The sequence below is a fragment of the Camponotus vicinus genome, unplaced genomic scaffold (genome assembly GCF_025532165.1).
Source record: "Camponotus vicinus isolate PSW18456_S1 unplaced genomic scaffold, iyCamVici1.0 SCAF_8, whole genome shotgun sequence".
Taxonomy (NCBI): Eukaryota; Metazoa; Arthropoda; class Insecta; order Hymenoptera; family Formicidae; genus Camponotus; species Camponotus vicinus.
This window is the reverse complement of record NW_028141980.1, coordinates 10092257-10117923: the sequence shown is the minus strand read 5'-3', so window position 1 is coordinate 10117923 and position 25667 is coordinate 10092257. Positions and strand designations below refer to the sequence as shown.

Here is a 25667-nt window from a genome sequence, read left to right as displayed (position 1 = left end):
CTTCGAATGAAAAGCTCTATTCCCTTCTAAGAAAAAAATGAGAGATTAATCTAACAGTTATATAACTGTTATAATTTCCTACTCAACAATAACTGTTACATGTTATGTAACAGTTATATTGTTGAGTGGGAAATTACAACTAACAATTATATAAATGTTACTTGGTGTTTGCTGGGTTGTAGGATACAGGAGGAAGAAGCACATGCAATCAAGTTTCACCCTGTGTTTTCGAAGCAATCTTTAATATAGCAACATAGTCAGTCTTACAATAATAAGCCAAAAATACAATCTATATCAAGCTTGACGGGGAGCAGGCGAAGGTTTTTCCCTTTTCTCGTGAGCTTCTTCGCAGTTAAATCGCGATCAAGAATCTCGACGGTGGGGGAAAAGCGGTCGTTGCTTTCGCCCGGACCCCTCGACAAATTTTACAATTTTACACAATCATAATGTATCACGTTCGCAAAATTGTAGGTCCTGCTTTCTAACGATACGGGTTCGCATAACTAATAAGAGACGCACGCGTGCTCAATATCCTCTCATCCTCGCTCTCTATCGCGCCAACGGAATGATTACGTGGCTCTTTGAGACGAGCCTTTAAAAGTATTCTTCAAATATCAAAAAATTATTTTGTCAAGCTTCGGAAACGGATTCCTCCGCCGCGTACCCCTTTTTTTTAATGGTTGCGAACAATTTCCATCTTGTCATTCTTGACAATCATTTCTAATGCATGCGCAATTTGTTTCAAGGATTCGTTCTAGATATAAATCGAATTTCGACTGCTAAATGACTCTTGCGTGCTGGCATGAAATTATACATTTCGTTCATTAATTATCGAACATGTTTCGGGTGCGTAGATTGTCTCGCAGTTTAAATGTTTAAATTCAGTCGACTCTTAAAATTTAAAAGCGGCCCGGTCGAACGATGTAGCCGTTAGATATGCATTTTTATAAAATGTTTAGAAATTCAATCATATATGTATATATATATGTAGCAATTACAGAGATAAAAGCGACATAACATCGTAATATCCGCGCAATTTTTGTTCATTCGAACATTTTTCTAAAATTATAGCACTTCGCGGTTGCATTTTGATTTGACGATATTTAACGCGAGGTAGTACAAAATTTCATCATTTTTGTGCAAGTCTGATTTGTGTAAATTTTTCTGGAGTGCGGCGGCCTCTCTTAAATATGTTAATAATCACAAATCAATCTTAATTCTTATGCTAGGCATTAAAAGTAAGTAATTACTCACGCAAAGCATGTTTCGACAAAAGAAAAAAGATTGAGAATGCATAAAATAAAAATACACTGTTAGCTGTACAGAAGGTGTTGTATGAAGCATGACATTTAAAATATAAATAAAATGATGTAAAATATATGCGAAAACGCAATTTCATACGAGATTTGATTGTTGGGAAAATTACTAATTATAAAAAATAGCCTGTCGTTAATCGATTTTCGCGTACGCTCTCTAGATTTAAAGCTCTCGCATCTAATCTCACATATAACACTCGCACATCCCAGACTTATTGTTCTGACATTCGTGCTTCGGACCTAAAGAATCAGGGCAGGAGGAAACGATTGATACAAATATATATAGATATATTATAATATAATAGAGTTATTTGATGAAACATTTAAAGCCTTACAATAAAATATACAGTATGATGTATGTCATCGTATCTCGTGTATGGGCGTGTGTCGTGTTTTCGTGTCGGATTAAGTGTATCTCTTACGTGTTTAAAAGATGTCTCAAAATATGCAGCCACATTTATCATGTTTTTTGCATTTTTTCGCGCTTTTTTTTGTCTTTTTCTTTTCAGATCGATACGTTTTCTTGATGAGTAAGATAGTATTATGTACTTTTTTTGGACCGAGAGACTCGATACGGCAGTAATTCTTGGCTCTTTCGCGCGCTTCTCTGACAATTTCTGACGAGATTCGCGCGCGGAATATCCTCAACACATACCTTTCCTCTCGTCCGCGCGTCTTATCTTTTTCTTCTCGCATAATGATTTGTATAATATAGATATCAGTATACAGAGCTAGTATCAAATCCTAACGAAATCGGCTACACCAAAATTGTTCCAACGTTCCGGAGAGATATGCACACTTTGTTCTGCATCGGTCAGGTTCTTCACTGAGCCGCATTCCATCGAGAGGACACGCCCTCGAAATTTTTTTTTCCTTTATCTCACCTCCTCTAGAGACAGACTCGCGAGGATCTTTAATCTTTCATTTATATTATTATGAAAATCTTCTCGCTCAACACGGATCGCCGTCAATAACGCGTTCTTCGCTATTTTTTGCACACGTAGAACGGCCAACAATATATCACGACCGTCGCAAAAATATCATTCGAAGGTTCGAAAGTTGAAGAAAGACCGCAATGCGGATGTAATATAATTTATCGGATTGCAGTCACGCATTCGGCGTCTTAAGCGACACAATTATGTATTCACGCGAGTACGTGATAATAGAAAATGAGGCCTTGCGTATTTTTTTTTTTTTTTTTGACTGTCGTTCCTTCTCGTAAGAAAAGCGATATATTCTATGATGCTAATTCATTAAATTACTCTTCATGTACATGTTGATGCAACGTCATTAAATATGTTTATAAAATTTCATTTAAACAATAAAGTTATTTGGAGCTTTTAAAGTACATCATTGGTTCGCACATTTGAATAAAAACGATGAGATGTTGTATTATGCGAGCATGTACATTATATTTTGTTAAAACTGATTCGAAAGTCACGAGGAGAAATAATAGTACGCTAACATTCGTTAAAATAATTCTCAAAGCACTTATGTGCCGAATAATATCTCTATTAGGCTTATAGTTTCAAGCCATAATTAATCAGTCTAATTACATTTTTAGTTAATTAATTTATGTTATATATCAATTCTCTTCAAGATATTCAAAGAGAGAGAGAGAGAGAGAGAGAGAGAGAGAGAGATTAGATATAAAATCTCCGACTATCCATCATTTTTAGCGTATGACAAACATTAACATAGATCAATTTTTATTTAACTTTGCATTACATTTCGGATTTCAAAAATTTAATCGAAATATTTTGAAAGTTCGTTGATATATCGTTGCAAAGATTAATGCATGTGATTCGAAAAAAAGAGATATAATTTTGATTTGAAAAATATCGATTATAATAAGCTGTTTGATAGTTATATTTTAATATTTCAATTTCTTCTACTTCTCAATTTTTACATAGGAAAAGTCTATAACTAATTTTACATAAAAACTATATGAAGTATGAAAACGTATGAAAAAAGAGCATCCAAATCTTGGCTAAATGCCCCGTATATGTAGTGTACTAAATATTACTCTTGACTTTCATGGCTATCGTTAAAATTTCAAAGGATCTTTCATCGTGACAAAAGGATCACGATGAATAATAAAGTGGCGTAAAAACATCTTTGTAATACGTAAAATTTATATACGAAAGTAATGCAGTCCTGCATTTTTAGCTTTTCTTTACGAAAATGCGACGTTAGCGCAATATGTTATTTTATCCCATTATAAATTACAAATAGAGGTAATATTATATTAGTATAAGAGAGAATGTTAGTATATATACTGTAGTAGCAGCGATAGTATTCGATACAGATAAACAGAGCCAAGTAGATAGCTGTTGGATAACACACAGTTATTAAACTGCTGTTACATCGTCTTTATGAGCTCGATTGTTTAATAAGTACGGAAAGGTAGTTACATCCATTTCCTAAAATAATAGCGGTAATAAAAAAAGAATCAAGCTGCCTAATGACTACGTGATATCCAATAGTTGTTTACTTAACTCCTCGCAAAATTAACCATTTAGTCGATGTGAAAAAATAAACATAACGTTTTTATATTCTGTAAACTACTGTGGACCGCATCAAGATTGTTATTTCTATTTGGTTGCTTTTCTTGTTCTTATAATATGCTGGTTGATTCTCCTTCCTTTTCATAATATTCGCATGAATTCTTAATCTCGGCGCAAATGTAAAGAAGGATATTTACGTGCAGATGATGAGCGTTAAAAACGGTGGTCTTAAACATAAGAGAGTAATATGTGATAACTTAGTACAAGCGATTGATTACTTACTAAATCGAAATTTTTCATATTCCATATTTCAATAGTTTTTCGAAGATTAATTTTCATCCATTATATTAAGTCGCATGATATAATTCGTTATCGATCATCTGCATGTAAACTTTGCGCGATATCGCTCGTGTATTACATATTTAAAACGAACTTAATTTTTCGTTCTTTCGGGCAATAGTATTTTTTGGAAAATTCTTGACGTTTACGGATATCAATTTTTCGCCTTAGTTTCCGCTAATTCAGCTAGATTCCTTTTCTTTAGAATCTGAAACAAAAAATACGGGCAAATCTTCAGACTTATTGGGTTTAATTTAATATTTATGGAATTCGAAATAACGTCTGATATAATTTTGTGTTTCCAAAAATTACTTAAAATTCCACTATTTACTTAAAATTCACTTATTTTCTTACCGCTATCAGATTTGTCTTCTGAGGTACCGTTTGTTAATTCGGGCTCCTTCTTCTTCTCTCCCTCTTCCGACTCTACGCTAGATGCCTTCTTCTCCTCCTGATTCGCGGCCTTCTTGTCTTTCGCTTTGCCTTTAGCCGGCGTAGCTGGTTTGGGCTTCGGCTCCAGACTCGGATCCAGCACGATCTTACCGATGTTCTTGCGATCGTGCATTTTTTGCATAGCCTCGGGTACATCCTCCAGCGCCCATGTTGAGTCCACCACTGGCTTGATCTTGCCCTCGCTCCACAGTGTATACACTTGATTCACTGCTCGTCGAACGAACGCGTGACTGCCATGTTGGTACATTAAGTGGCGTAGATTCAATCCGGACAATGTCTTGTTCTCATCAAATAGCTTTATAGGCGATACTTTATCGACTTGCCACCACTAAACAATTAAACAAATCCGTAAAAATGACGGAAAAATAAAATAAAGAGACATTATAAAGAAAAAAACATTGGAGAGATGAATCGTTCAAGAACACAACAAAATTTATAAAATGTTACGGAATGTTGTTCAATATGACATATTTTTTATTCGAATAAATTTTATTATTTAGAGAAACCTGTAATGTCAAATTACGTACTGATCGCGCTGCGGAAAAGAAGCTCTTAGTTTCCCCGGTGACGACATTGCTGGATCCATAAAGAATGTACTTGCCCATCGGTTTCAAGAGGGCGTAGCCCTTATTACATTCTTCGCCGCACAGACAGTCTAAGACAATATCTACGCCTTCCGGGGAGATTCTAAACAATCAGAAATACGTATAGGAAAAGCGTAACACTTGATATTATATATTGATTATATCTTGAGATTTTTTGAAAAATATAAAGGCCATGCAATCGTATCGATATCTTACTTTCTGACTTCGTTGCTATAATCTGTGCCGCGTTCCAAAAGATGGTCGATAGTTCCGGCATTTTTGAGGGCTTCGTGCTTGGATTTGCTGCAGACGCCAAAGATAGTTACATCCTTCACGGTTTTTGCAAGTTGAACCACCGCTTGACCCTAAATGGAATAAAAATAATATCCCTCATCGACGTGCAATCGGCATTAAAATTTAATATAAAAAATCAAGAGACACATTCGCGAAGCAGCGTTAAAGAAGTAACGCATATGTTCCCGCTCGTCTTTGACATCTCGCTACAAAGTATGCTAAAAGGCACACTCCAATCCCTGCCATCTTTCTTCTTCTGTCTTCTTTTCGCAATGCAAGCTACTTTTTGTTGAGAAAATACAGTTACCCGCGCTGGGTTCGTGTTGGGCGCGTTCACTCGTAGAAGTATAACTTGAGAAAGGATGAGACGGGATTAAGAGAGGAGAAAAAAGAAGCGCAGCCGCCCGAGATTTTCAACAGAAGCGGCATACATTATTTCCGAGAATCGCGCGCTCGTTGCTTTTCATTCCTCTCTGCCCCTTGTCGAGAATTCGATACCCGGCGACCGATGCCGAGCGCTTCGTGCTCCAAGAAGAGTATAAAATGAGATAAAAAAAAGAGAGATGCAGAAAAAGAGGGAGAGTGATATAAAGGCAGAACAGAAGATCCAGAATCCTTAAGTAACCGCAACAAATTATGTATGTACGTATCACGAGAGAGATGCGCATGTAAAAATTATGCAAGCTAAAGAGACGTATTTTAATTCTTCAATACAATTATATCATCTCAGCAAACACCAAATAACATTTACATAATTGTTAGTTGTAATTTCCCATTCAACAATATAACTGTTACGTGTTATATAACTGTTATATAACTGTTGCATAACATGTAACAGATATTGTTGAGTGAAAAATTATAACTAATAGTTATATAATTGTTATTTGGTGTTTGCTGGGATGTCTCCTCTCTCTCTCTCTCTCTCTCTCTCGAAGATTTTCGTTTTACTTTGCGAGTATTTGTTCACCGAAAAATGTATGATGATCATATAGAAGCTTCATTAACGATGCTTCACGAAGCAGAAATTTTTCTCCTCTCGCAGACAATGATTTAATTAATATTAACTGATGCGCGATGGGGAACAAATCACCCATCACTCCTCGTTCATCCTTCCCTTGACGTAAGGATAAGCACGACGTATATAGCGTGGGAGTTATAATTCATACTCCCCGACAACAATGGGTACCGTATAGCCTAAAGAAATGCGATAGCGCGAAAACGCGGACACTTTTACGCGTGATTCTACGCGCATTAGCCCGGGAAGCCAGTCACGTAGAGCAGAAAAGCTCCCCGTTAAAAAGAGAGCACTCGACTCTTGAAAAATACCGCTTTCTGATCACGTCGGGAGAACTTTCCCTCTTCTCGTGAATCTTTCAAATGGATCGCGTCATATCTCTTTCTTTCTGTCGTCTTTTCAGTTTTCTTTATGAACAAAGTGCGCCCGATACATTCGAGAAAGCTTTCAGATGTACCTGGTGAAGATGAATACACCAAGTGTACCATAGAAAAATATTTAGAAAACATGTATTCATTTTATAAAAATAATTATCGATTCTCATTCGGTATTATTTAATAACATGAGCGAACAGTTATTAAGATTTTCAACAGCCACTTTAATCCTTGTTTAACTGATCCTTTGTCTTTTATTGCTAGCACTAGAGAGACGAAAAAACAATTAAAGCGCGTCGACCATTAATTTTTTTAATAACATCACAAAATTGTAGCCGGCTTTTATGAGCAACATATGAAGCCCAGTCTTTTTATGCGTTTGTATAGCGTTTCTTTTATTTCGCCTTCTCCTCCCTTAAGTGCCTACCACCAGTGCAATAAAGTATGACTAAAATAAAAAAGCAGAGTTAAGACTCGTAGTTAAACTTTGGCTCTAAATTCGAAATGTAAAATACTTTCTCTTCTCATCGCATTATCTACACTGAAAAAAATTTCTAAGATTTCTGTGAGATGCATTTAGTGATGCATTTTTTGAAATATATAATTTTTATCATAATAATAACAAAATATTTAATAGTAATAGTTATAAACATTTAAAAAAAGCATATTTTACATTCAGTTGAATCTACTAAATATTACATTAACTAAATTATTCCGTCTTAATCACGTTTTAATACGTTTAGTTGAAACTATTTTACAGTGGGTAACATTTGTCAAATTTGGATTATTATAACCAATCCTTTTTTTTCAGTGTAACATAAAATTATAGCAGAAATAAATGTTATAAGAAAGTTAAGATATTAAAAAGGATAAAAAAACTAATATCTATCAATAATATGATATCTCATTCTGGTTCATCATGAACAAAGAAAGGGAACACAATGGCGTAGGAAATCTCTCAAGTACATCTCACGCGTATTTGGATTTTTTTAGTTTTCTTCTTTCCGTAGCACACAATTACATCTTACACGTGGCAAGAAAACACCTTTGCGAGACATTCGGAACGGAATTAGGATCGTTGCGGAAGTCGTCTTTAATTAAATTCTTCAAGTTCTTCCGTAATACCATAGCAGGGCATTCATTGATCGGGCTGTCACCGGTCGTACACGTGGCACACGATACCGACACGGTGTGAAAACAGCTTAAAATCGCGCCACGTGGTGGTGACGTGCCGGTGATGGTGATGGTGATGGTGGTGGTGGTGATGGTGGTGGTATGGTCTCAGACGGGCGCGGTCCATGACGGTGGTCGATGAGAGAGCGAAAGGTTGCCTGGCAACCCTCACACCCCCGTGCGATCTGCGTCCCGCATCCCCCGTAGATTTCGCCTTCCGTCTCAACCGTCTGGGAAAGGGGGCGCAAAGCGGCCGGTGGGGAGGGTGAGGGAGGGAGGGGGTGGTTTGCCGCCAGCCGTAGTTGGTTTCGGGTGTAACCTGTTGAGCCGTATTGATCCCGACGGTTCTTCTTTTTCTTCTTCTGCTTCTTCTCGTTCGCCGTCGAGAGAGAAACCACCCCGCGTGGCCAAAGAACCCGGAAATATCTCCTTGGTACTTTAACCTTCTCGATCCCCTCCGCAGCCGCCCCTCGACTCGCACCAACAGCTATCCAACTACCATGGCTTATATGAAATTTCAACATTCGCACCCCGCCAAGTATTTAATGTTTTCGAGCCTGGGTCTTGTAGGATTTAAATTGGTCTACAGAATGTGTGAGTAAATAAAGCTTGGCAAACCTCATTTTGGTAACTCGAAGGGGGAGAGAAAAAGGAATTTGTAATATTTATCGCATAGAATTTAGGTCTTTAACGATGAATTTGCTTGATATCTGATCGTCATAAGAGTTAAAAAAAATATCCTCCGTTATATCCTCGTAAAATGTAGCGTAAAGGATATAAAAAAAATGTCATAAGTGCCGCATCTTTCGCATACAAGCGTTTTCCATAAAACGATTCTAGCAATAATGTTAATGTCGCTTGCTTCTCGGCGATATAGATGCGGCCGTAATACGCTACTTATTGGATTTAGTAGTGTGTTCCGAGTAACGTAAACACGCTTCGTAAAGATATGAGCTATTCACGTTTATGAGCAAAATGTCTATGCGCGAGACATTAACTCGTTTATGCACACACGGTATGCACCGCGGTAAAGCTGTCCAAACTCGCGAAACCGTCTCTTCGCAGAGTCGCGTTATTGTTGGCTAAACACTTTTGTGCGTTAAAGGCATAATTTCATACGTATACACGCTGTTTAACTGTTGCTGTTTAACGATAAATCATGTGGAATTCGACACTATTATCGCGCCTGCATTGTGCCATAAAACTTAATACAATCACGCGCACAATAAATTATACAAGTAAATAGAGAGATATTAAAAATATACATGTAGTTAATAATAAATCGTGCACTTAGTATAAGAAACAGAGCTATTAATAAATGTTGTTGAAATGCTCGATCCATTTTTATGGTTCAACGTAATATATAATTACGAGATCTTGAAACGAGTAGAATCTTTATGATAATGATTACAGAGAATTTTAAAGAGGAAATACGATTAAAAAATCCTATACACGATTGAGCATAACAACTTTATCCTTAGTACTGCAACCGAGGCATTTGTAATGAAGAGGAAGAAAAGAAAGAGAAGAATTAAAAACAAAAGATACCGCATCGAACGTAATAATTACGATACATCCATAAGCATATCGAATCCTTCATGATTAAGGATACGATTGAGCGGAGTGTAATTAAAAAATACAATTCATCACATCCCTCCCCCGTATCTTGAGAGAGGGAGAGCGATTCCGCGCTTCTTTCTTCCTCCTTTTCTCCTCGTTTTCTCCTTTCTTCTTTGCATCCATGATAGAAATACAAATGTGAGAGAAAAATTCGTCGTCTTACCACACCGCCGCCGGCGCTGTGAAGCAGCAGGCTCTTGCCGGGCGTGAGATGGGCCAGTTCGAAGAGCAGAATATAAGCCACGGTATAGTTCATGGTGATGGCGGCCGCGTCAAGGTAGCTCATTCCGGGTGGTAGCGCGAAAACGGACGTTGCTGGAACGGTTACTAGCTCCGCCCACGCTTTGTGATCGGGAAGGGCGACCACTCTATCACCCACCTGTTAAAAAAAAACCATTATTTTCTCGACAGTGTCAAAACAGCACTTATACCGTGTGCTGTAAATCAGAGGTTTTATTCTCGATTTGAAAGCACATTTCTAGGGTCGAACTTAGGGAACGAAATGTCTTGTCCTTTCTACAAACACAAAATCCTGTCTAAAGTTTAATAAATTAATACTTTTATTTTTTTATACAGAATGTGTGCATGATATTATATTTTCAGGATTACTCTTACGAGTCTTGGATGATTGGATAAAAAGGATATAGTGTATTTTTTAGGAGACTTCGTCTCCTTCTTCGTGAGTCGCTTTACCGAATTATGCCTCTCGCTATAACACATTCGTTTTAGTAAACAGAGGCAGGAGCAAACTGCTATTACTTCCGATCCGTACGCTTTCTCCTCTCTTCCTCTTTCTGGCGAAGCAAGGCAGTCAGTTTTACACATGCTGGTCGGATATCTGACCCTAAGCGCCTGGAGAGCTTGCTTCTCTGCCTACCTTCTTCTGACCTCGAAAAGACTTTTGCGAGTCACGAAAATAGACCACCCTAAGTGTACAAGCTATTTCATACGGCGACGCCCCAAAGTCGACTGTAAAGAAATTCCGCGGATCTACTCCAGGAGACTCGATTCATCACGAACATGTTAAATATGATAAGATCCTTATATAATCTTAGGATACTTTATCAAGATACATGAGGATTTTTGCGCGTTTTTCTGACGTTCAAAAAATCATCATGGCGAGAAAAAAGGTAGCCTCCCGTTTTATTTATGGCACTATATTGTATATATTTCGAGAGCTTTGAAAACACGTAGCCGAATGTAACGTCAAAGCTGAAAATCGATACAGGACCACTATTTTAATATACGCAAGATAGCTCCATCATCCAACTGAATTGGATTAGTGCGTTACTATGTAGATAGCGTTCACTAGATTGAGCTTCTAGTCTCTATTAAGCCCATAGAGGAGATTTTGCTTAATCAAATCGAAGGAGAAGCTTGCGCCTTGTATAATTCAGTTATGTATATTTCCGTCTACACGTTGCTTACGCAGATGAATCTATTTCTGTGATGTGCACTTCGCAAAATTATCAATAATATTCGACATTGTTTGCATTAATGTTCTCTGGATTTCAACGAGATTTCAAAGAGAGAATAGAGGCAGAGTAATTAGTGACTATTCACACGACGCAATCGCATATAATTCGATACATTTGGTAACAAAATTCCGAATACACGTAGGATTTGGAGACACAAATTTGTTTACGATTTAAGCTTCGTGCTACTCGTAATCAGATTCGTTAAAAGTTTCGTGCTTATACTCACTTTGAAGTTCTCGACTCCCTCCCCGACTTGTTCAATGTCACCCGCGCACTCCGAGCCCATGATAAACGGAGTTTTTGGGGGCGAATCAATCGCGCCTTGCCTAGCCATCAAATCTTGGAAGTTCAGTCCGCTAAAAATAAAAGAAATTTTATTAAATTACGATTAATAGCAGAGAAAGGTAATATCGATAAAAAATTTTATTCTAAGCCACAAAATGTAACAGTAAAATTGAAATGTCAGAAATTAATCCAATCAAGACTTATTTATTCCTGTCATTTATTTTATCCAATAACCATTGTTAATCATCATTAGCTCAACACAAAGAGGGGACAATATTTTACTAAATTCTCTGAAAATTACTGTCCTCACTGTCATAGCCAAGAATTTCATTTCAATCTTAATGTCACGAAACAAAGGGCTCGTTTTCTGCGAAACACGCCTCGATAATAAAAAAAAAAAAATCCCGGGAGAGTCCGAATTATAAAATCCCATGGTTCACGTACGTCATACGCGTGACATGCGCACATCTAAAACGTGGGGAGAAGAAGAGGCGAAGAGGGTTGAAATGGAACCATTTCACCTAACAACGAGTTTGTTCGCGGTTCGCATATAAATACACGTGGCAGTTACCTTCGTCGGTCCCCATGACAGGAGGGTACAAAGAGGCGAAGGCGCCGCGACGCCTAGACCGATGCCTGGCGTCGCACGCAACGCACGACGGCAGCGTCGCGACGTTACTCATCGCATCGTGGAAATATTTACTATCGGTATCTCCGATGAAATATTCGTGCATTTCGGCGAAAATTATCCAAGAATTTTGTCAAAACGATGCGTGTATCGATGCATTATTTCATTCTCTTATATAATTATATTCACGAAAAATTTATAAATTTATTACATTGATATAATAAGAAAAATAAATTATATAATTATATAAATTTATTATATTGATAAGAAAAATATATATATTTATTATATTGATAATATATAATAAAAAAAATAAATTATATAGTTTTAGAATAAGTGAAATATATAATTTAATAAGCATATAATTTTTATATATTCTTCATAATATATTAAATTCCTTCAATTGATAAACTCTTAGTAAATTTATTAAATTCTTTATTAAGTTTATTAAATTAATTTATTAAATTTATTAAATTCTTTCAATTAATAAACTCTTAATAAATATTTTTAACAATTCTTTTAAATAAATAATGTTACAATTGTTTGTAAATATTTTTAATAAATTTAATAATAGAATGTCTACAATAAAGAAAGAATATGTGTGTTATGTATATATTTGTTTCATTGAATATTTTATTTATTTCGCGTAAACTTATCGACGTAACATTCGCAACTTTCGGTTAGTATAGTTTGTTGGCTTGATTGAAAGGAATATTTTACTTTCGACAGACTGCCAACATGCAGGTTCCGTTGCACTTAGCCGCAAGATATGTCGTAAATTGTTATCAACTCTCGCGATACACCACGTAATTTCCTGGAGTCCCGAGCACCATATGATGAATCATCGTGGACTCGATGAAATTTTATCCAAGGTCGGCGAACGTATCGCAAACGCCCACGCAATCCCTTATCGCGTTAATTTTCTTTATTATATTTCATTAAACGTTATTTTTTCTCTCTTTGTTACGCATCTAAATCCATACAGCACAGACCATTGTTGTTACATTGCAGCAATATTGCAACAACATTGCAATGTTGCCGCAATATTGCAATGTAACAACAATGGTCTATGCTGTATGGGAATAATTATAAAGCAAAAGAGAGATATATAAAAACAATAGGACGTCAGTAATACTTCTAATACATATTAAGACAATGTGAGTCATTTGTAGCATGTGAAGACTAATGGTTTCAGCTTTTCAATTTACCACACATACTTAGATGCGTTGCAGCTATTGCGTGTATAAGATAGCCCGTGTTTTGCCGATAACCGTAACGAAGGAAATTGCGGTCGAGAACGATACACCGCAGAAAACAGAAGTTCGAGCGATTTACGTAACGACGACTAGACGTATCGACCGCTGCTCTTTCCGAACAATCGAATTTCACGGGATTCTCACGGAACAATGATATAAGAGATTAAATTCCTCGATACTATCGAAGAGTAATATAACCGTGGCGCGTGTAATTAACAATCACATCGCAAGCACGATAACAGTGATTGAATCTGGTACGTCATATTGGCACGTCGCGTGCATTTTTTGCGTTCAATAATACGTGTCGGGCGAGGCTGCAATGCGTGGAAATCGCGCGACTTACGCATCATTTATTGCAATTCGCGCAACCGCGAACGCGTCCCGGCAAAGGACGTTGCATTGAATCCAACGTAACGAGTGGAGAAATACAATACGATGATTCTATTCCACGGTTTATTGACAGGTGTAAGCGAACACCAGTCGCGCGAAAGCAGTCGCGGCGCGTCGGATTAAGCCCCGATTCTATTAAATTCTGTCTGTCGATGCGAAATATTCCCGCCTGTCGCGAATATACGGACTTATCCGTATATTCGTTCGCGCCCGCGGTCGGAAAAATCCAGCGAGTTAAAATTAGCGATCTCAAATGGCCGTAAAAACGGCGCGGCTCGCGCTCTGACAGGAGGGTTGCCGCGCGATTAATATACCGAGTGTCTTTGCGCAAAAGCGTAGCGATACAAAGTTACTCTGCAAACTCCCCCCTTCTTCGCGTTTATCCCTCCGCGTTTTAACATATGGCTCTAGTCCTTACCGCAGTGCGTAACCGCAATATGATACCTAAGTTATACAATAGAGTTTGTAATTATGTTATTACAGTTGTGTATTAATTATTGAGGAACGGGGGTTAGGGGAGAAAAAAATTGCATGAAAAAAAATTGATATATTTTTGCCTCCCGGGATATACAGGGTGTTTCAGAGCGACCGTATCAGCAGTTTTTTGAGGAAACAACGCATTTTCGAAATCATCCAGTTTACAAGCCAATTGATTAGGGTGTATTTGCATTCGCTTTTTTATATCATGGTTCGTGCTCTTATCTCTTCTCTTACTATATTCTCGATAAAGTTTTTCATTTGTGATGTACCAGAGTGCATCAATAATTATACTTTTAACTGGAATCTATATTTACATAACAAGCAAATTTAATCATTTTTAAGCGCTCGCTTTTAAGTGTCACTATCAGCTGTTAATGCAAATTCGTTGAGCGCAAGTGCGAGATAGTTAAACGTAACGAAGCGAAAACATATTCCGTCCCACAAAGATAAAATAAAGCAGCATCGACGACGCAGCTCGGAGATATGGCATAATGAAATTCTGGTCGCGACCCGTTTCCCATCGCCGCGGCTACCGCGCAGATAACGTGTATTACATGATTTAGAGCCGATCGCGTCACGCGAGACGCTTTCATTCACCTTGTAAGACACCGCATTACCGTCCATTACTTTCACAATTTGTCGTACTTAGGGTCGTTTCCGCTCCTTCCGCTCGCCGGAGTTCATACAAGCGATCGTGACGGGAGAAAAACGGTCCGTTCCGGTCACCAGCAGAATTTCTGCGTAACGTCATTAACCGTTTCGACGTATCCAACATGTGTAATGTGTAACTGCGCGATAGAAAAGGGCGAATAATAAACAATGATTGAGAAAAGTAATTTATTTATATTTATTACAATAAAGTGAGAGGAAAATCAACGGCACGACTGTCAAAAAAATCAATCAGAATTCGCTAGTCTAGGTTCACATTACTCAAGACTTGATGATCCATGATAGGCGATTTCTGTATTATTGAGGCATATATTTCAACGGTATGATAAATTAGACTAATTTGAGCGGAATGAAAAGATTCGTCAAGTGATGTGGGTTCTCTGTCCCTTCGGTAGCCAGAGAATTTTACCTGAAAATTTCGTCGTGGGAACCAGAGTAACCGCGTTTGACGATTCGCTCTTGTTGAAGAGCCTGAAAAGGCACGCGGATACAAGGACAAGGGAAAGGTTCAGAAGAGTTACGAAGTTCCGAAGACTCTTGCAATCGCTTAATTCCTTCAAATTGCGTCGAATTAAGGGGAATAATTTTCTCCATTCTTGGCAAGAGGCAATTGAACGGACGGACTGGACGACGCGACATGCAACGCACCCCAGGGTCGCATAAAGCTACAACGCAAAACGGACGTAGAGACACGCACGATATACAGGGTGTCTCCGAGAGGAAGAAATTCAAGTTAACAAAGTTGCTTTCCATTTACACTCAAATGATACTGAGTCACTCAGTTATGTATTTTATACTCAGATTAGTGACGTCATTATTCAGTGAATAAAAGAAAATAAACAAATACAGGCAAGTGAGGTTCATAACCTCACTTTTAATATTAGTCTATCAGACTCACTAAAGCATACGGTCTCGAGCGTGTTCGGATTAACGGTGAAAACTCAGTTGAATCTCACTTGCCAACAAAAGGAAGTCCGTTCAACCAAGTTATGACGTCACAAGTGAGAATTATCCGAGTTTTGGCGTAAATAGAAAGCAACTATCGAGGCGAATTTCGCACATAAATAATATCTCTTTCGAATTAAATCTCTACAATTTTAACAACCGACATGATAATTATTTTCATTAGGAGGGGAAAGTGCTATTGGTTGAAAACACCCTGTATGCAGGCGTTTAAGGTAGGAGAGCCAGACGTCGCCCTTTAACTGCACGTTTCCACCACCACGTTGCTCGCGAACGTGTGTTATCGCGTAGATGTACACGTCAATCGATCGTCGGGGAAGACATCGAGGCGCCTACGAAGCTATAACTACGTACGGTGAAATCAAATGCACGAATCTCGCGTGACGTTCGTTCGAGTGAAAGTGCACCTGAATCGCCCCCCGCTGCGGCATTTTCCATGTGTCAGAAAAATATCACGTATACACGATTTCTGCCTCAAGCATTACGTCGATATCAGTAAAGTCGCCTTATCTCGAAATATTGCGCAAAATTTCCAAGTCGCATTTCGTTCCCCCCCGCATCGAAATGTCTCGTACAGATATGCGTAGTTCTCCTATGAAAATAGAATGGGACTAGAATATCGATAACTTGATGAACGTATAAATTATAAAGTTAGAGAAGATTATAGAATAGTATATAAATAACGAATATTATACACTCGGGCGACGAATCGATTTTCCTCGCAAAGTCACAGGATGCACACAATGTAATATTTCCTGCTCTTGATTATTTAAGATACGCCAGGGGCTCTCTGACCTCATTCAATCTAAATCTTCTATGTGGGAGAAACGAACGATGAACAATGAGAAATCGTAAACAATCGCTAGAACAACAGAAACAAACAAATGTAATCCTTTTGCAAGCATATAATTGAGCGTTAAAACATAGTCCATAAATATGTCCCAGCAAACACTAAATAACAGTTATATAACTGTTAGTTATAATTTCCCATTCAACAATATAACTGTTACATGTTATGTAACAGTTACATAACATGTAACAGTTATATTGTTGAGTGGGAAATTACAACTAACAGTTATATAAATGTTACTTGGTGTTTGCTGGGGTGTATGTATTTGTATAAAATGAGCACTGAGATGTCGGCGAATTAATGATACGGAGATTAAACTCAACATATTTATCGTGTTACATCATCGAGCGAATAAATTCGATATCGAAAATGTCGAAAACAGCGAGAGAGAAAAAGAAAAAAAGAAAGAAAGAAAAAGAGAGAGAGAGAATCGAAATTAATCGAGTAAAGAAATTCATGAAATAACATGTCACGTAATCGCAATGTCTTTGAAAAAAAACAGCCGAAGGTTAAGTTCGCGGACTGAGGAAATAAAAATAATCTGAGTACGAACGCACTCGAGTGAAAAGTGTACGCGATGGCAACAATTATTGTGCCCCACGCACGATGGATGATCGCGCTGGCGGCGACAGAGTTATCAATTGTTTTCAGACGAGCTCTGCAGGGATACCGATATAATTCTTTGTTGCCTTTTATCGTCTCCCCGATAAGGCTGTTGCACTTTTACAACAACTTCGATAGATGTATTATATGCTGTAGATGTTGACTCTACAGATGGAAACAGATCGCAATCAAGCAGATGTAACGGTGACAAAAATGCGTCAGCTGATGTGCGGACTGACGTTTGTAAAAGAAGAGACGAGGGGTAAACCGCTGAGGGCATTGCGGTGTACAGATTTGAGGCATTACTGGGCATTGCTTGGGCATTACTTGGGCATTATTAGGTTTTATTGAAGTATTAATGCGTATTATGGACGTTATTAAAGTATTATTAAGTCTTTTCTTCCAAATAATAATTTTAAAATTATTAAAATTTAAATTATTAATTTTAAAAATTTAGCAGTAATGCCCAGGAATTGGGCATTAGTAGGCATTAGTGTACATAATTTTGATCAGCGATTTACCCCTCGAAAAGAGATCAAAACACGGAGAGATTAATTACGCGTTATGAGGATTCAAGATGTGATATTTGCACGAGAAGATGTAATTTTCCTTCAAGTGTATTTACAACACATTGCATTTGTTTACACGCTTCGACTTTAAAATCTTAATATTATGCTGAATATTCAAGATGAAGACGGGAACTATTTTAATCTGAGGATATCTGCAAAACACACATGTTAGGAATTATAAAATGAATTAGATTAGAAATAGCTGACAGCGGAGTCTGTTACGCATGAGCGAGATAACCGAATAGGAAAACAGAATCGAATAGTAAGACAACAGCTGCGCATCCAAACGCGTCATATTGTTTTTATGAGTCACTAGCGGACACATTGATGTACTACGTGTCGCTTCTATTGTTGCAAGTTTGTACAATAATTCGCGGTATAAATAATTTTTATATTGATCGGACACACATTCAACATTTTGCGAATTTTTGTATCTCTGTAATTTTATCATATATAATTTTCATTTTTATCATATATAATTTTTACTTCTTAAATCTTGACCATTTCAATTAATTTATAAGAAAATGAGACCGCGGATATAAATTAAATCAGACGACGGATATAAATAATCGTCTTTGTCTAGAAAAAAATGTCGACTCTGATCTGTCATGGTGATGAATCTACCGGTGATTCTCATATAAATGTCAGCTGACGCATCGCACTGATTGCGCTTATTAAAAAGAAAGAGAAAATATATATATACTTGTAATCTAGACGATAACCCGAGACGACGATTAGCCGACTGGTTTCTCCGTTTACCACCAGCGATATACGCACATGAATCATACACACACAGATGAAAAATTCTATCACGGGCAAACTGTAGCTGGCGGTCGCCTCTGCATATTTTAAGACTCGGTTCGCGCAATCGAATATCGTGCTGCGCAGCGAGAGATCTTACGAGCTCTAATGTTTTTTTTATTGTGTATCTGTGCTCCGTAAAATTGCACGCGTCGTTGCAAATATCCAAGTGGAACGATCATCAGATATACATGTTTCAATGCAATGGAAACGAGAGAAACCTGCATGACGCACGGAAAAACGCAAACATCGAGCGGATGATCTACACGTAGTATCTTCTCAATTGACATAATACAGCGCAGATGTTGTCGCAAATAGTTGAACAATAAGGCGACAAATTTGCGCTGGCAACTTCAACATTTTACGCGGTGATAATTAAAAATAAAATTTAAAAATATTCATAATTAAAAATTAAAATTAGTTAATCATGTTACAAAGTTGCAATCGAGATGAAAAAAGAGATAGTGATTTTATACATGACGAGTACATGAAATTTATTTTCAAATTTCTGGCAAAACATTTTTGCATTCGGATAATGATAATGTGTATAAAAAATAATAACTCAGCATGATTCACCCGACAATATGAACGCACCGATAGATCTATGGGATGTCCGTATTGATCGAACCACACCCGTATTTCCTACACCCTCTACCCTACGCCTCCCTTCCGTCCTCCCATCCCTCGCACACACGCGGTTGTCAACGTAAATGCGTGCGCATAGAAATCGATGCAATCGTTTTTAGCCGAAAAGTTTCAAGTCGCGTATTGATTTATCCTTAATTTCATTGTGAATAAGATTGTATGGCCAATAAGCTGGAGAAAGAATGATTGAACGAGGGGAGAGATATAATATTATTATTATCGGGGTTAATTCGAAGATTTATTGGACGTCATCGATCGAATCTAAGATCAATGATACTCATAAAAACGCGTTTCGCATCTATTCTAGGATTAGACTTGACATTGACAATTGCAGCAAGCATTTATGCACTTTGTAATTTTCCACGCGAATAATGAATCTAACGTTGAATAAATCGAATTTAAATCATACAAGAGATTATTCATTCGAGACTGAATCAAGTATCGAGCGTTATCAGTAAAGTAATAAGACCTCTTGAGGATTCACAAGAATCTAAAGGAAATTAAGTAAGAACTTGAGAGATTTCAACAATTTGTGAATCTGATAAATCAAGAATTCGATGACTAATATTTTGATGCAAGTTCCAAGACTTGAAAATTCCATCCAAACAATCAAATTAAATCCAAATTTTTTTTGCGTGGACGGATAAGAGTTAAAAAGATTGTGGAAGGATTTTTTTGCATTAGTATCAAACACGATTATACAACATACGGGGATTAAATCTGCATATGCTGTGCGTAGATAGACGGTGCGTGAATAATCGCGGAAATATTACGCATATAAGTAGATTTATGCACGTAAATTCCTAGCATGTATATAATATATATTCAGAATTTATGCGGATGAAAGCTCGTGCTCACTTTTTCGTGTAAGCATGTTTAAATGAAAGGCACCATTGTATCTGTCCCGTCGAGTTTATCATGCTAATGAGGTCTTAATATCGCGTTATGGGAAACTTTGAACGGATACCATTCAGCGAACGAGCGATACACCACCACGATGTCCATGTTCTCTTTTTTTTCCTCTCCTCTCACTTTCTACTATATTTTAGGGGTGTTTTCAAGACTCGTCTTTCATCGTACTCGTGCTCTTTTTTCTATCGCTTCCAATTTCTCGTAGGGAAACGTCTTCGAAAGAAGAGTACTCGTAGAATAAAAAAAAATACAGAATGTCGGATGAACCATGAAGTGATACTATTTATATACATTATATACAATCGCATTTCTCTCTTTTCTGAAGAAAAACGATCGAAAAAATGGAAATACATTCATGCGTTCTTGGACCTGTTAAAGTTTAAATTTCTAAACAAATTGGACAAAGTCTCTTTCATCTCTTTTGTCAAAGATATCTATTACACGTAGAATAATATAACGTTTATCGCACTACGTGGATTATGCTGTGTCTCTGTAGATATAAACGGAAGAATTGTTTTATTCACGAGCAATTGCCCGTTTTCTTCGACTCTTCATTCTTTCATGAATAATCAAGAAAAAGAGATACGTAGAATATAAAATTACTCGCGAGTACAATCGAGTGCAAATTTATAGTAAAAATTTAATAAAGAGAAGTTCTTTTGAAAAGAATTTTATGTAAAGTCAATCTTGTACAGAAATTTAAAAAATTTGACTTTAAAATTTTTGTCATTAATTATTTCGGAAAAAGAGATCAGAGATGACAAACTAAATTTTATCAAAGTTCACTTATTTTGTCTCGAATCTCTTCAAGAAGTTTACTCATCTTTGATGAACAATGTCAGGAGAATGTTTGTTATCAGATCTAATATAAATTCTTCTTAAAAGTTGACAAAACACAAAATTAAAATAATAAAGCAAGTGTTTCGCGCACAAAAAGTACAAAAAAATATTTAAAAAAAGCGTTAATTTAAATGTTCCGGTAGCGATATGCGCTTTTAATATCACTTCCACTTTCGGACGCGACATCTTAAATTTGACGTTTCCTGCGACGAATAACCCTTTACTACAAAGGGCATATATATACGTCCAAATGCGTGGAGATCACGCTCACATGTGAAGCACGCTCGACTAAAATGGAGAATGCCTGGGGCTTGCGATGGCAAAGACTAATTTGACAAAGGGAGCAATTGCATTTCGATAAACATTATTATAATAATAGCGCATTTAACCATATTGTCGTTGATCTTGAATTTATTACCCTCCATCTATATAAATTCACGCAAATTTATATTTCCTGAAATATGTGAATCAGAGAAGAATAAGCTTATCTTATTAAACAGGATGGAAGGATTTTATATACGTTCTTTTTATTTCTGAAAAAAGATTCTTAATTTTTAAAAAAAAGATTCTTAATTTTTCGAAGAATGTAAGTTAACGAGCCCCGCTTGTGTAACGACGTACTATCGAAACGACAACTGAACTTTATTTAGCCGTCCATCTCGTCGAGCTCGACGACGGGGGTGCGCGTAGCTTAACGAACGTGTCTGCAGCGAGGCAGACAAATTTATTCGTCGTGCCGGCATTGGCAGCGTGATATCCTTCTATGGGGGCTATTTTCTCATCAATCCCAATAGCTTTTATAAAACGTGACTCACGCGCGAAAAGGTCCGCGTAAGCCTTTGGCAAATCCGACATTCGCCATCTCCCCCGAGCACCATCATCGTTTCTGGCTGTTCGAGATGAAGCCAGATACGATACGACGCGGTGAAAGTCGATTTCTTTCTTTATAATTGAAAAATCCAATTGATGTCTCTCCCCCGTAATAAATAATCGGGTGGTAATGTCATTTACGAATTGACGTATCGGAAATTGATTAATTGATTATCGATCCCATGAAGCGAGTGGATATTTAAAAACGACATACATTTTTATAAAATATAACATTCCAGCAAACACCAAATAACAGTTATATAAACAGTTATGTAACAGTTACATAACATGTAACAGTTATATTGTTGAGTGGGAAATTACAACTAACAATTATATAAATGTTACTTGGCGTTTGCTAGGATGGCTCCTCACTTTGAGCGTTAAATCGCTATTAGGCCGTTTTGATCACGCTTTGTGCTTCGTGCGATTGAATTGAGGGTACTTCGTAAGGATATTAAGTGTGTCGGTATTAAAATGCACAATTTGATTCGACTATTTGGATTGTAATATAAAAAAAATATTTGACGTTAACATAAAGATTTATAACGCATAATTTTCATTTAGCGAGGCAAGCCGTAAACAAGCTCGTAAACTCATTTTCCTTAATTCCACTCGTTTAGACATTTGAGATCATAATTAGCCAGTCACTGCTATTGTGTATGACCCGCATATAAGTCACAAAGAATCCGTATTTAACGCGGTGGGAAAGCGAAGAAACACAGGCCAAACATTCCGGAGAATTTACGTTGATAGCGCTCGACAAAAGAACGGAAGTTATCTCATTCTTTCGATGTTGATCTTTTCGACACTTATATATCTCGACGAGAGAGATAATGAGAGGTACATATACAAAATTTGATCGAACAAGATTCCAACCGTGCCGCACCCTATTCGTGACAAAGAAAAAATCCCCCTAACAATTTTATGCATTTTTCGCTGATTTAATTTCAAATATGATTTTTGATTCTTAGCTTAATTCATCGGAGATAATAAAAATTTGTTGGAAGACAAATATAATTATAAGTTGTAAAAATAAAAATTAAAATAAATAATTTAAAATTAAAAATAAAAACTTGATTATATATGTATTAATTATATATGTATAATTTTTTTATATACACATACATGTTATAAAATTTCAGAAATTTTCTCTTTACTTATTTCTTCTGATTATGAATCACTTTTGAAAGGATGATAGTTAAAGTAATTAGAAAAATACCAGACTTAATTAGCTGGAGTAGAAAGTTCTTTAAAGAATTAGAAAGATTTGAAAACTGATACGAATGTATAAATCATGGCATAGGTATGCTCGACCATAAGTAGATAACCGAGCAAATATTGCTGCGTGAATTCGAGGCGTTCCAGAAAGTTAATTGGAAAAAATATGGCTCCTATATTACATTGTTCCATCTAACGACTCGATATAAGTAACGGAGAGGATACATGTATGTGCATCTCGATTAAGACGAGACGAAGCTACTCACCAGGCTTTGACTCGTATCAGGACCTCTCCCTCGCCGAGGGTGGGCTCCGGCTTTCTCAGGGCCTTGACACTCTTCAGGCCGCCGAAACCATTGAGCACGATCGCCCGCATGTCCTTCGGCTCCGGAGTGGGCTTCTCCTCGCCATTTTCCTTCGGTTTCTCGCCTTCGCCATTCTCCTCGACCTTTTTCTCGTCTTCCTTGCACTCCTTCGTCGGCTCCTCCTTGTCCTTGGCGGGCGGCGGTGACGCCGCCGCCGTTTCCTGCGGCTTCTCGCCCTCGGCGCTCGGGCTCGTCTCGTTCTTGTCCTCTGCCATTTTTACGTCTTCCTCTTCTCAGACGCCCTGAAACTCTCAAGCTCACGCGACGTCCTTTACCGCGAGACTGAGGCTGACCTGGCGGCGGCGGCGGGGATATACCTCAAGATGGGGAGCGTGCGTTTGCACCGACAAACGGAGGAGACGGAGAGAAAGAGAAAGATGGAGAAAGAGAGAGAGGTAGTGATAGAGACAGAGAGAGAGAAAGAGAGAGAAAGGAGGGAGAGAAAGCGCCCGTTCGTGTGAGTAATCCGTCGACTTCACGGCACGCTGTTGTCGTTTGTACAACTCGGCACGTACGAACCCCACGGAAGCCGACGTCGTTCTGCGCCTGCCGCTCCGCTCCGACACTACGCCGGCCGGTAACGCGCGCGTTATTGCTGTTGCCTAGCAACCGCGCGCCCTCGCCGGCCGACCAATCGCGCGCCACCCTCGTCGCTCCGCCGCTGCCACGTTCACGCCGTTCGTCGCGCGGGATGCGCGCGCAGCCGCGACCGCGCTGCTCCGCCGCAGCCAAGTAGTCCCGCTCCCCGTCGTGCCTTCCTCGTCGCTCCCTTCATTCTCCTTCGCGCGTTCCTGCCCTCCCCCGTCCCCTTCCGCTGTAATCTCTCGCACGCTATAACCTAAAAATTTGAAAATACCAACTCCGTCGTACTTCGAGTTGAGCTATCGATCCTCGGCACGATGGATGTACATGGCCGATATCGCGCCCGTAATTACAAATTGCGCGGAGCGATAAACGCGAGGAGGCTCCGATCTTGATGATGCGACCGTGTAATTGTTTCTATGAATAATCGAAGAATAGGGGAGAACGCGAAGGATTTGCGGGGTGCCATCGTGATCGTCGGTGCACGCTCCTATATCTAAAGTTTCTGGCGTACTTGAAAGCTGACGTGTAAAACAATCGCGATGCCCAAAGTCTGGAAATAATACGTTCTTATCGCTATGAATCATCGCTATACGAATGCGTCGAAAAAAATTTTCTTACATTCTTTATTTGATAGATTATTGCTGCGTCATTCTAGAAATATACGAGACATTAAAATTGAAGCAAACTGTCCCAATAAGTTCGTTAATTTAAATTTTTCTAAGATAAAACAAAACATTCTCTTTATTTATTTAAAAGCGTATTTTATATTGTGCGAAAAGAAAGCTAAGCTTTTTACTTAGAAAGCAAACTAATACGCAGATTAAATATTTTTGTATCTTCTACATCCCATACAGCACAGAATATTATTAATATATTATTAATATTATTAATATTGTGCAGTAATATTATGCAGTGTTGGTGCAGTATTATTAATATTGTGCAGTATTGTTGCAGTAATATTATTAATATTGTTGTAATATTGCGGTAATATTGCAATGTTGCTGCAATGTTACAACAATAATAATAATATTGCTGCAATATTCTGTGCTGTATGGGTTGTAACGAATTTAGCCTTTCATGTCGGGAATGAATTTTCACAACATAATAAGCTTATGTCAAAATTTTTCAGGAGCATTTAACGTAATTGCATATCTCGTGTTACTTTAATTTCATTGATATATCGCAATAATGATTACAGACTTCGGTGCATTTCGCCTGGTTAAGGTACGTCAAATAGAGGAAGATATCCTGGAAGAAGGAAGCGCAAGTTAAGGGCGAAATAGAGGGATTTCTTGCGTATCGCATTCACGCACACCAGAAAATACCCGATACTAACTCGCATAATTTATTTGTCGAGTGTGCGAATCTCGCTTGTTCCTTATATCCGTCTTTCAACCCTGAAAATTCGCTCATCCTTCGTTCCTCGGTACCGCGTCTGCTACCCGTGAGTGGCGAGAAAGTAGTGCCCGAAGCAGACGACGCCCGAAACGAAGCACGTGTATTCCTACGCCAACCGCGATGTGCGTGGGCTTTCCATGTCACACGTCACACATACACACACGTGTGTGCGTGCGTATCCTGCCGT

The 25667-nt window shown here is 38.0% G+C and overlaps 1 protein-coding gene across 1 annotated transcript; it reads right to left on the bottom strand.

Annotated features, from left to right (window-relative positions):
* Positions 1-223: 223 nt before the first annotated feature.
* LOC145976169 (putative NADPH-dependent quinone oxidoreductase VAT1L) lies at positions 224-24057 on the bottom strand. Its single transcript, XM_083107155.1, has 7 exons — positions 23399-24057; positions 11380-11509; positions 9839-10054; positions 5416-5564; positions 5143-5302; positions 4517-4943; positions 224-4370 (listed from the first exon to the last, which is right to left on the bottom strand). The coding sequence occupies exons 1-7, from the start codon at positions 23710-23712 to the stop codon at positions 4345-4347; spliced, it is 1422 nt and encodes a 473-aa protein (XP_082963281.1). The 5' UTR covers positions 23713-24057; the 3' UTR covers positions 224-4344.
* Positions 24058-25667: the final 1610 nt, after the last annotated feature.